Source organism: Neovison vison, chromosome 3 (assembly GCF_020171115.1).
Source record: "Neovison vison isolate M4711 chromosome 3, ASM_NN_V1, whole genome shotgun sequence".
In the NCBI taxonomy this organism is placed as follows: domain Eukaryota; kingdom Metazoa; phylum Chordata; class Mammalia; order Carnivora; family Mustelidae; genus Neogale; species Neogale vison.
Window position 1 is genome coordinate 217,463,357 of NC_058093.1, and position 12,769 is coordinate 217,476,125.

The 12,769-nt window shown below is 41.4% G+C and overlaps 1 protein-coding gene across 6 annotated transcripts in view; it reads right to left on the bottom strand.

Moving 5' to 3' along the window:
* The window catches only part of SFI1 (SFI1 centrin binding protein), a 105,478-nt gene that overhangs the window by 70,779 nt on the left and 21,930 nt on the right, over positions 1-12,769 (bottom strand). For 5 of the 6 annotated variants that reach the window (XM_044243859.1, XM_044243857.1, XM_044243858.1 and 2 more), the window contains exons 3-5: positions 11,161-11,334; positions 8,986-9,057; positions 773-883 (exon numbers count right to left, since the gene is read on the bottom strand). In XM_044243859.1, coding sequence (XP_044099794.1) covers positions 773-883; positions 8,986-9,057; positions 11,161-11,334 — 357 coding nt within the window. The remainder of the gene's footprint in view (positions 1-772; positions 884-8,985; positions 9,058-11,160; positions 11,335-12,769) is intronic. The other variant, XM_044243861.1, reaches the window with a different exon arrangement.

The following is a 12,769-nucleotide window of genomic DNA, read 5'->3' on the forward strand; positions in this document are numbered from 1 at the left end:
ACTGCTTCTCTCTCTCCCTCTGCTCTTCTACCTGCTTGTGCTCACTCTCATTCTCTCTCTCTCTCTCCAATAAATAAATAAATAATATTTTTAAAATAAATAATAAACCCTAAGATTTTCTATTATAACTAAAAAAGTTTTATTAAAAAACCTGTATTTATTTATTTGAGAGAGAGAGAGAGAGAAAAAAACGAGTGGGGGCAGGGGCAGAGGGAGAAGGACAAACAGACTCCCTGCTGAACAGGGAGCCCAGTGCAAGTGGGATCCCATGACCCTGAGATCATGACCTGAGCTAAAGTCAGATGCCTAACAGAATGAGCCACCCAGCTCTTTTCTTTTTTTCCCATTTCTTTTTATTGTGTCTGTATGAGATGATGGATGTTAATTAAACACTCTGGTAATCACTGCATAAGTCAAACCTTTACACTGTACATCTAAAACTCATACAGTGATAATATGTCAATTATATGTTATAATACTGGGGGCAAAAATCTTTTTCCTCTTGGGGAAATCGGCTGAGTGTCCGACTCTTGACTTTGACTCAGGTCATGGGATCGGGTCCTATGTCAGGCTCCCTGCTCAATGGGGAATCTGCCTGAGATTCTCTCCCCCTCTCTCTCTGCTCACACTTTTTCTCTCTCTCTCTCAAATAAATAAGTGAATCTTTGGAAAACAAACACCAAAAACCTCTCACCTTTTGACCAGAAACATGCTAACAATTAACTACTTAATAATGTGTAACAATAAAATTTAATATAACATGAAACCTGACCTGTAGTGACAGTCTGCTCGAACACAGAGTTTCCACTCTCGCTGGAAAACCCACCACTCTTCTTTCCATTCTTCAAAGGCCTTCCGAAGTATTCTTTGCTCATAGTAAAACCTTCAGCAATAAACGAAAATCAGAGATCCATGATTATGATATTTATTTCCAAATTAGTTTCATATTGCCTTTAGTATAGAAAAGTGTGGCTCATTATTTGACAACACCAGAATAGAATAAAAACACATTTTTTAGACCAAAATCTTTGAACTATTTAAATCAGAAAGAAAACAAAAAAATGTTATACTACAGATCTTACCAATTAGAGAGGTTAAAGTAAAATAAAAATGTGACTTTCTGAGTTTCCAAGTTAAGAATTATTCTCCAGTTTTTATTTTCCTTCATCAGACTAAAAAATATTTTTTATTAGTAAAAAGGTGTAGCTACACTTCCCATTAACATATACAGGAGATTACAAATTATAAGCAAATGCCTAATGGTATTCCTAGTACTTACAGGAACACAGCATATTAGTATAACTGAAATGGAGAGATGTTCCAGGAAAGGTGTTAGGTGAAAAGATAAAGCTACCTCATAAAGTATGTATGACACCATTTTTAAAAATTAATTTCTTTACTTCCACTACCCATATGTTGGAATACGTACTAAATTGACATATATCTACATAAAAATATAATGTATGCACACATATTTGCATACATACATAAAAACATCTATGTGTACATGCATGCATTGTGTGTACATATATAAAGATTATATTATACATATTAAAAGCCTGAAAAGGTTTCCAGTATACCGAACTATTACCAGTGTTTATCTCTCAGGGAGAGACTGATTACAGGAGACCACTATTTCCTATTACACATGTCTATATTTGAAAATTTTTAAAACAACAACTCTGTTCATGATTTAGAAAAAAAAATTTTTTTTAAGATTTTATTTATTTATTTGTTAGAGAGAGAGAGAGCGCATGAGCACAGGCAGAGTGGTAGGCAGAGGCAGAGGGAGAAGCAGGCTCCCCGAGGAGCAAGGAGCCCGATGTGGGACTTGATCCCAGGACGCTGGGATCATGACTGGAGCCGAAGGCAGCAGCTTAACCAACTGAGCCACCCAGGCGTCCCGGATTTAGAAAAATTTTAATGGAAATGAACCACTTGCATTTGTATATGTACTTCCTTCTATCAGCTACTACTGTCCACCTACCTCCCTCCTTCCCCAAACCTTATAAAATAACAGCCCATATATTTTGAGGGGTAAGCCCACGATGACAGAGAATAGGAGCAACGATGATAGACAAGAGATGTCAACAAATTTTAGATGATAGAGAGCAGGCAGGCAAGGGGCAACTGAATCAACAGATCGGAGCAAGCAGAGGAATCGAGGCACACCCAGCTGGTGGCATAGACAGTAAAGCAGGGAACATGAGGCATCAGGAACAGGGGAGCCTGGCTGGAGATGGAAACATAGGATGGTTGGCAGGCATAATCAGTTAGGCCCCAGGTCCTGTTCTTTACCCAAGCAGAGACTGAGGTTTCTCTCTGGAGAGGCTGAAAAGAGGGCCACTGGACTGCAGAATACCAGGCAGAGCTCTGGAGAGGGTCTTCAACAGAGTCCACATACACAATAGTGAGACCCCCATTCCCTCTCCTCTGCCTAGAGCCAAACTTATAACCACCAAGACCCGCCTCCAAGCCACTCAACCCAAAAGGAGTTTGGAGGATTCCTCTCCTCTGGGGAAAATTGATCAATTTAAGGGAAAGGCTTTTATTATTATTATTTTTTAAGATTTCACTTATTTATTTGAGCGAGAGAGAGAGCGAGCGAATGCACACAAGCAAGGGGAGCAGTGGAGGGAGACAGAAAAGGCTCACCGCAGAGCAGGGAGCCCACTTTGGGGCTTGATCCCCGGACATGAGCCAAAGGCAGACACTTAACCGATTGAGCCCCCCAGGTGCTCCCAGGGAAAAGGCTTTTAGATATTGACAGCTGGAGGCTCCCCAGTGAAACTGTCTTGTCTCTGCCTCAAAAACCTAAAGCAAAGCTTTCAATTTACAAGTCCCTGTGCATACACAGAAAAGCCTCCAAAATTAATATTTTAGTGCTTAACTCTTATATATGAACAGACAACAAAAGGGTCTTTTGACATTTAGGGAAAAGCTCCCATATGAGACAGTGACCAAAAGAACAGAGAAAAAGGGGCTCAGGAGAAACAGACAATATAAACAAAAATCTTAAAAACAAATTGCTACATTAACCTAAAAAAATTAAGAACCTTCAGGGTGCTATGTTTTTAAAAATATTCAGGGAACAAAACGAGATGCAGGAAATTTAAAACAGGACAGCAGAAATTAAAAAAAAAAATCCACAGATGTGTAAAACAAAAAGGTGATTGGCCTTATACACCAAGTAAGGACTACAGTTTTACGCTCTCTCAGCCTGTAGGGAAGCCACCTGCCACATGAGCACAGGAGAGACAGGACTTGATCTATTCAGAATACCTGTCGTGAAGAGACTGACTGGAGCAGGGCTGGAAGCAGGAGACCAGTGCGGTCACCGGGGTCATTCAGGGGAGACACAATGATAACTGGAGGTTCTGAACAGAGGTGGAGTTTGAACACATTTTGAAAACTTAGTCACCACAATATCGGCACTGGCATTGCGGACTGGGGTGTGAGAGAGTAAGAGAGGTCAGAGGTGACTCCCTGGCTTCTGACCTGAGCTCCTGGAAAGATGGGAGTTTCCATTAACAGAAGGAGAAAACTTGGGAGAGATGTTTGTGGGGATGATCTAGATTTTGGATTTGAACATACTAAGTTGTGACATCTATTAGACACAATAGATTGTTACATATGTAGCAGTCTGGACAAGGGGGGAGGTCTGGGTGGGCTGTATATATCTGGGAATCATCCTGAGAGCTGATGAGACGGTCACGGTTGTGAGGTTCCACGGAAGCAGTGCAAAGATGATGTAGTGACCTTAACGGAAACAGTTCTGGTGGAGGGCCAGTCTAAAGCCTAGTGGGATGGATTTGAGAGAGACTACAAATCCATACTCTGTGCTGGAGACAGAGTAAGGCCAGGGGAGTTGAGGTAAAGGGGAGCAAAGAAACGGAGGTGCTAGCTGCAGGAGGACGTATGGTCAAAGAGATTTTTTTTTCAGGTTGAGAGAAATAAGGGTATATGCTGGTGCAAATGACCCAGTAAATGGCAAAAAACGATGCAGAAAAGAGAAAAAAACTGCTTGGGTAATGGCCTTGAGTAGGCACAAAGAAAACGGTGCAAAAGCCAAGGATTTTGCCACAGATGAGAGCAAGGACAATTCACCTGCCTAACGGTCGGGAAAGCAGCTTGCACAGTGAAAGATGTTGGCGGTGGATAGATATGGTGGAGGGAGCTTGTGCTGGTCTCCTCTGTGTCTTTTCTTTCTTTCTTTCAAGATTTTATTTATTTATTTAAGAGAAAGAGTGAGTGAGACAGAAAGCACATGAGCAGTGGTAGAGGAAGAGGGAGAAGCAGACTCCCTGCTAAGTAGGGAGCCCAATGCAGAGCTCAATCCCAGGACCCCGGGATCATGACCTGAGCTGAAGGCAGAGCCTTAACCCACTGAGCCACCCAGGTGCCCCTCTTCTGTTGTTTCTATCAAGAAAGTAGGAAGCAAGGCCATTAGCTAAAAAATCTTAGGAAGAAAGCTTTATGAATTAAATACCATAGAAGGACATGACTGTGCTACCTAATTCTCAAGTTAGTCAAAAAAACTGTTCAGGGGGCACCTGGGTGGCTCAGTGGATTAAAGCTTCTGCCTTCTGCTCAGGTCATGATCCCAGGGTCCTGGGATCGAGCCCCTCATTAGGCTCTCTGCTCAGTGGGGAGCCTGTTTCCCATCCCTTCTCTCTGCCTGCCTCTCTGCCTACTTCTGATCTTTCTCTATCAAATAAATAAACTGTTCATATCTTCTCTTCGGGAAAGTAAGTGACTACCTCACATTTAAGACTACCTTATATATGGACATATACTGCATTATTTTTGGTCATTTTGGTTCAGTTTATTAATAATAAAACAATGCCAGTTAATAAAAGTTAAAACAATCTCCAAGAACATAAAGGCATTATTCTGCATTTTCTGGTATGAATTAATTCTCCTCTAATATTCTTAAAAGTGAGGAAAAACATGAAGAAAGATGAAAACAAACAAAAAAGCAAACATCAATATGTCCAATCTTCCCCAAAGTAACAAACAACTCACTTGATTTAAAAAGAGATTACAAAATGAAAAATAATAATAATAATAAAAAAATAACAAGAGATTATAACTTAAAGAAAAAAACAAAAACATCCCACCCTAAATTTCTAAGTCAACACAGTATCAGAATTCTAATTCTGGTAGATGTTAGAGAACAAGCAGTATTCTTACTCTCTCATTCTACAATCTGAGAAACTAAGGCCCCAGAGCCATAACTTTTCCCCAGGTCAAATAATTAGCTAGGCCCTGGACTAGGCTCCAAACTCAGGTCTCCCAAATTCCAGTCCAGTATCATCCCTCCAGGCCCTGCTACCACTCATGAGCAAAGAAAGTAAAGAGTGTAATAGGATGATTTTATTTTTAAAAAAGATTTTATTTTTTTATTTGACACAGAGATTACAAGTAGGCAAAGAGGCAGGCAGAGAGAGAGAGAGAATCAGGCTCCCTGCTGAGCAGAGAACCGGATTTGGGACCTGATCCCAGGACCCTGAGATCAAGACCTGAGCCAAAGGCAGAGGCTTTAACCCACTGAGCCACTCAGGCACCGTAACAGGATAATTTTAAAGCAGTATAACAGACATCAGTCACTGGCTAACACAACACCCACTGTCAAGCCTCTGCCTCCTCACAGTCATCTGGTGCAGAAGCTGGAAAGGTTTCTTTCCCAGCCTCCTCTATAGCAAAAGGCAGTCAGTGACATAGCTCAGACAATGAGGCAGAAGCAGAGGAGTACCTGGGGGACTCAGTGGGTTAAAGCCTCTGCCTTCGGCTCAGGTCATGATCCCAGGGTCCTGGAACTGAGCCCTGCATCTGCGGCGGTGGGGAGGAGGGGGCATCAATTGAGCCTCCCTGCTGAGCAGGGAGCCTGTTTCTCTTCCTCTCTCTCTGCCTGCCTCTCTGCCTACTTGCAATCTCTGTCTATCAAATAAATAAATAAAATCTTTAAAAAAAAAAAAAGCAGAATGCAACTGAAGGTTTCCAGGAAAGTTTTATTTTCCGGAGTAAAAGAGAGATCTGACGTTAACCCTTCCTTACTCCTTCCTGTGTAAAACAGAACAGTCATTTTGCAACAATGCAGTGTCATCTCTGAGGAAAAGGGCCAATACGTTAAAAATGGTGAACTCAAAAGGTACTAAGAGCCTGAGTCTCCGATGGGCTCCCTGAGCAGCTAAATGAACACCAACCTCCAGACCGCTTACAAGAAAAAGCAAATCCCAATTTGTTAAAGACACTATCAGACTTTCTATTACTTAGAGTTGAATGCATTTCTTTTCTTTTTTTTTTTAAGATTTTATTTATTTATTTGACAGACAGAGATCACAAGTAGGCGGGGGGTGGGGAGAACAGGCTCCCCAGCGAGTGGAGAGCCTGATACGGGCCCATCCCAGGACCCTGAGATCACGACCGGAGCCAAAGGCAGAGGCTTAACCCACTGAGCCACCCAGGCACCCCTGAATGCATTTCTAATATAACCAGCATTTCCCAAGTACTGGGACTATAAATGGGCATTACTTAAACAAACATTTCTAGTTAAATATGGGTCAAATAATAAGTTAAATAAAAGTGAAGAGGAAAAGAACTTGGGGAAGACAGTGGAGGGGACAACAGAGGTTTCCAGTCTCTAAATCCCCATAAAACACAAACAGCAACCATGTAGCAAAACCAAAAATTCACGTACCAATTACAACAAAACCATGGGACAAGTTATCCCCATAAAATCAAAATGCAAGCAGATGAAGACAAACCATCCATAGTCAAAAGACCTGCATGGTTTTAACATTTCTACAGGAGAAAGAAGGAACAAGGAGGTTGGCATCTAAGGAACCTGAGAATGGGGGGAAAAAAAACCAAAACAGCCATTAAGTGGTCACTGCAAATTGTAAAGGCTCCATCTGAGACTCGCAGCTGAACCTGAGAGGAGTTTTCTCCACTCCACTACCAGGCTCACGTAGACAGAACTGAAACAGTTGGAGCAGTCCTGCCCTTAGTCTCAGAACCAACATGCCAGGCTCCCTTTTGGGCCAGAGCTTCAGAATGAGGAAAATCTGCTGGAAGCAGAATAGAAATTGAGCAGGAGATGCATGAGAGATGAAGAAAGAGAGGATCAGACCAAGTGTTTTAGTGGAATAGAACCAGGATATCCCATAGAGCAAGCTGTCATATCTTTCAATACTACAAATGAGACAGAAGTGGGAGCTCTGTGAAGTAGGAAAGTTAACTGATCTTGCCTCATTCTAAAAAGGCCAGAAAGATCAATTCCACATAAAAAGGAGCAACAAAATATGAGGTCAAATCCTCCACAAAGTTATTTTATGGGAAAGCAAAAGGAGAATAACATGCCTATAGACAAAGAAAACATGCCAGAAAGATGTATCCACAAAACAAAGCAAAAATACAAAACCCTGTCAGCTATTATCTCAGAATGAACTAAAAGACTTTAAGAAAATACATCCACACCTAGGCATATCATATAAAAACTCTGAAAAATAAGATATAGTTAGACTAGCAATAGTTAGACTAACAACTTAAAAATGGAAGTCATAAGACAATGAACTATCTTCAAAATGCTGGGGAAGAAACTGGCAACCTAGATTTCTCTATGCAGTGAAATATCCCTCAAAAACGAAAGTGAAATAAAAACATTTTTAGACAAAATCTGAGAGAATTCACTACAAGCAGATCTATTCTGAAGCAAATGATCAGGCTGTTCCAATGACATAAGGAAAATAATCACAGAAAATTGGAGACACAGGGGAAAAAACAGGAAGGATAAATATGTGAATAAATCTAAGTGAATATTAGCTGTATAAAACAAGAAAAAATAATGTTTTACAGAATTTCAAATATAAACAGAACTAAAATACCTCACAGAAAGGGTATAAAAGTCAGGAGAGGAGATAGACAGAGTTAAAGGTTGCTTTAAGGACCTTGCCTTGTTTGGGAAGAGGGCAAAAGAGCCTATTAACATTAGACACTGATAAATTAAACATATATATTTTATGCATTAGGACAGTCACTAAAAGAAGAATAAAAGTTTGGGTGGGGTAATAAATAAAATATTCAACTGAATTAAAAACAACAACTTTATTTGAAGGTACTAAAAAGCTACCAAGCAAGTGAAAAAGGACAGGGCCAAGGTCCAGAAGAAGAAGAAAAAGCAGAGGTGAACCCTGCCTAACCTGTGAGGCTGGGACTGGACACACAAAGGAGATGGGAAGAGCATGGCTCCCCACAGGGTATATGCAAAGACTTCAGAGGACACCCACAGGCCAAATTTGCTTAAGAGACTTGGATGATGTTCCAAATTAGGAAAGCCACAATGTCAGAAAAATGAAACAAGAAAAGTTGTAATAAGGGAAGAGTAGAGGGGTTAAGAGCCCACAACATTTCTGTTTTTAAAAAAATCCTTACATCTCAATGGCTGTCAATTTTTCCTCTGCAATATACCCTACACTGGCCCCTTGTCTCCAACCCCACCGGCTCCTGCATGGGTCCCTGACCCTGGTGGCCCCCAGTGCAATCCACTCTTTGCTCTCTGTGCTGCAGCTGAAGCAGTTTTAACCAAACCCGCAGCAGGGGGCAGTGGCCCATACAAAGTGAAGTGGAAGCACAGGGACTTTCTATACTAAAATTTCACTCCCCTTGCCAATGCCAACTTTTCCCCCCAGGTTGTGTCCTAGATCAAGTCAATGTTTCAGTCCGTGAAAGAGATTATTTACTTCTGGGCAAATCCTTTTTTTCAGAGAGGGTCTTAGCTACCCTGATTTACTTAGGATTCCTTCATACACTCATTGGGTCAAACTAGGGCGTGTTAGGTTACCATTATATCATATGCCTGCTAGAGGCTCGGGGAGAGGAGAGGAGAATGTAACACATGCCATAACAAAGGTTTCATATGGGCTTACTACAAAACAAAAACCTAGAATAAACTCAGAGGAATTTGGTTTTCTGAGCTAATACTACCTGGCTTTAGAGGGTAATACTCTTCCAAAAGTCATTCGAATCCACAAATATAAGAACTTTCTGGTCACGCATCTGAAAGAAGGAAAGAAAGGATATATACATACACATTTTAAAATTCCATTTGACTTATTTCATCAATTTTCTGGAAAGCAGGGGGAAATTAATGTCCCACGGGGAGATACGCTAGCATGAGTCAAAAGGTGAATCACAGCTATTCTTGCATCAAATAGAGCATAGGATGGACAGATTTATAAAGCCAAGATCAAGCGGATTGTTTTATTATTTTTATTTTTATAAGTAATCTCTACCCTCATTGTGGGGCTCTAACTCACAACCCTGAGATCAAGAGTCATATGCTTTACCAACTGAGCCAGCCAGGTGACCCCCAAGCCGATTATTTTTGAAAAATACTTTCAATATAAAGTCTTTTGTCAATGAAGACTTCAGAGTCGAGGAAAAGGAAGCAAGTACATGAAAATGCTTTTATTCACATTATTTTTACTGCCTAAAACACCTAGCAAATGCCCACTTACCTATCAAGGCTCACCTTCAATGCCTGCTCCTAAGTGAAGCCTTCCTGGACCTTCCCCAATCCAAACACGGTGAGTAGCCTTGTACCCTTAACACCCTGATTCAACCCTTAGTATAATATAATGTTATGACACCAAATCACAGTAATCGGCTCACAGGGGACCTGTTGTTCCCTCTGCACTGTAAGCCCTTGAGAATGGGGACCAAGTCTTATATTATCTCAAGTACCTAGCACAGCGCCTGGTACACATACAAAAAAGGTGGCTTGTCTTGGCCAGTTAGTTTCCAGGTTCAGCTTGGAACACTCTTCTTCTTCCTACTCTTTATGTGGCTTATTCATACATTACCCTTTAAGGCTCATCTTAAACCCCACTTCCTCCAAGAAGTTCCTCTGGCTACACTAGCGGGGCTGTTCTACCCACATGGGCCTGCAGCACCACATCCTCTCATCTTCTAGCATTTATCCTGCTTTCTTGGTGGGACTCAACACTCAGTCAAGCCTACATGATTTTAAGCCTTTGGGAGGTCATGGACTACAAATGTCTTATTCACCTTATATGCTCATCATCTAGCACAACACCTGGCCAAGTAGGCACCTGATAAATTTTTTTGGTAGTTTGATGGTTTTATTAACACAAATATGCACATAAGCTATCTATTCATTTTCTTCACTGTGAAGCTTGGTATTGGGATCGGTGGCTCTGATGGCCAGCTAGACTGCTCTTTCCACAGTGGCTTTGTGCTTCTTAGAGGAGACACTGTGAGTAATCTCTACACAGTAAGATTTATTGCACATCACAGAGCTGACACTGTGGGCTAGGAACTTCCAGAAACCAATGGGAAGCAAGTGCTTGGTATTCCTGTTGTTCCTCTATCATATGCTGGGCCTCAAGATCTGGCCCTTGAATCTTCTGTGCACCCCACCGTCAATTCCTCGGGGTTTCTTCCATTTGTATTTAATTTTGACATATCTGATGCCAGATAAATTTCTTGGTCCTCTTTGTAACAATCTTGGGCTTCACCAGAGGTCAGAGGAAGGCCATGATGCTGAATAGGAGATGGTTGTCAGGTACTCAGGAAGAGAAAGCCTGATAAATTTTTTTGAGGGCACCTGAGTGGCTCAGTTGGTTAAGTGTCTGCCTTTGGCTCAGGTTATGATCCCAGAGTCCTGGGATCGAGCCCCAAATTGGGCTCCCTGCTCAGTGAGGAGTCTGCTTCTCCCTCTCCCTCCATCCCTTCCCCCTTGCCCCTGCTTTCTTGCTCTCCTTCTCTCTCTCCCCCTCAAATAAATAAAAATCTTTTAAAAAATTTTTCGCTGAATGAATAAATGCCTTTGATAGACCTAATCAAGAGGAGTGGAAAATGATAATTTTTCTTAGACTATGTTTAGACTTCTTCTGGAAGACTCTTTATAGCTTATACATTGTGGGTACAACTAGAGAATGGGAATGAAAACACAGAATGACAGACTTTAAGTCTGTAGATTCCTAAATATCCTTCTCTTCTGAACATTCTGCCACAAAGAGTAGGCATCAAAGTCTCCGACAAATTGAGATAGGAGAATAAGAATCACCCCCTCATTTTAACCAAGAATAGTGAACAGTGGAAAATCCACTGCAGGCAGGTGACAACTTGCAAGCTCACCTGATACGCAATTCTCGTAACCGGTTCCTTCGGGTCCAACCATGTGAGGCAGGATACTGAACTGGATGAGTGGCACAAGGTTTCTCACTCCGGATCCCAGAGAGGGCAGAAGACTTCTGGTTGGCCAGTACCTTTGGAGGATAAGTTTTCTTAACTGCACCATCCTTAAGAGACCTTAAATTTGAGAAGCAATGGGGAAAGGAGAGAATCAGATTATCTCTGCATGTGATGCAAATATCTCTTGATGCACAAGGGAAATTAAATAGATAAGCAAAATGAGACTGACTGAGAGTAACTATGCTTCAAGAACAATAAGCAGCCCGATCTCTGACAAAAATACCTCCCATTCACAATGGTAAGCCAAACATTCCCAAGGCTACCCCCTAGATTCAGTGATGATTAGATAGAAGGACTCAGAGAACTCAGCATATAGTTGCCCTTGCAGCTATGATTTATCACAGCAAGAGGGCACAAAGCAAATTCAGTAAAGAGAAAAGGGGGAGGGGACAAATCAGGTGCATACTTCCAAGAGTCCTCTCCCAGTGAAGCCACATAGAATACCCTTAATTCATCATCAAGACTGCATGGTACTGGCACAAAAACAGATACGTAGATAAACGGAACAGAATAGAGAGCCCAGAAAGAGACCCTCAACTCTATGGTCAACTAATCTTCGACAAAGCAGGAAAGAATGTCCGATGGAAAAAAGACAGCCTCTTCAACAAATGGTGTTAGGAAAATTGGACAGCCACATGCAGAAAAATAAAATTGGACCATTTCTTTACATGAAAACAGACTCAAAATGGATGAAGGACCTCAATGTGAGAAAGGAATCCATCAAAATCCTTGAGAACACAGGCAGCAACCTCTTCGACCTCAGCCGCAGCAACTTCTTCCTAGGAACATCGTCAGACGCAAAGGGAAGCAAGGGCAAAAATGAACTATTGGGACTTCATCAAGATCAAAAGCTTTTGCACAGCAAAGCAAACAGTTAACAAAACCAAAAGACAACTGACAGAATGGGAGAAGATATTTGCAAAGGACATATCAGATAAAGGGCTAGTATTCGAAATCTATAAAGAGCTTAGCAAACTCAACATCTAAAGAACAAATAATCCAATCAAGAAATGGGCAGAGGACATGAACAGACATTTCTTGCAAAGAAGACATCCAGATGGCCAACAGACACATGAAAAAGTGCTCCACATCACTCGGCATCAGGGAAATACAAATCAAAACCACAATGAGGTATCACCTCACACCAGTCAGAATGGCTAAAATTAACAAGTCAGGAAATGACAGATGCTGGCAAGGATGTGGAGAAAGGGGAACCCTCCTACACTGTTGGTGGGAATGCAAGCTGGTGCAGCCACTCTGGAAAACAGCATGGAAGTTCCTCAAAAAGTTGAAAATAGAGCTACCTTACAACCCAGCAATTGCACTACTGGGTATTTACCCTAAAGATACAAACATAGTGATCCGAAGGGGCACGTGCAACCAAATGTTTATAGCAGCAATGTCCACAATAGCCAAACTATGGAAAGAACCTAGATGTCCATCAACAGATGAATGGATAAAGAAGATGTGGTATATATATACAATAGAATAC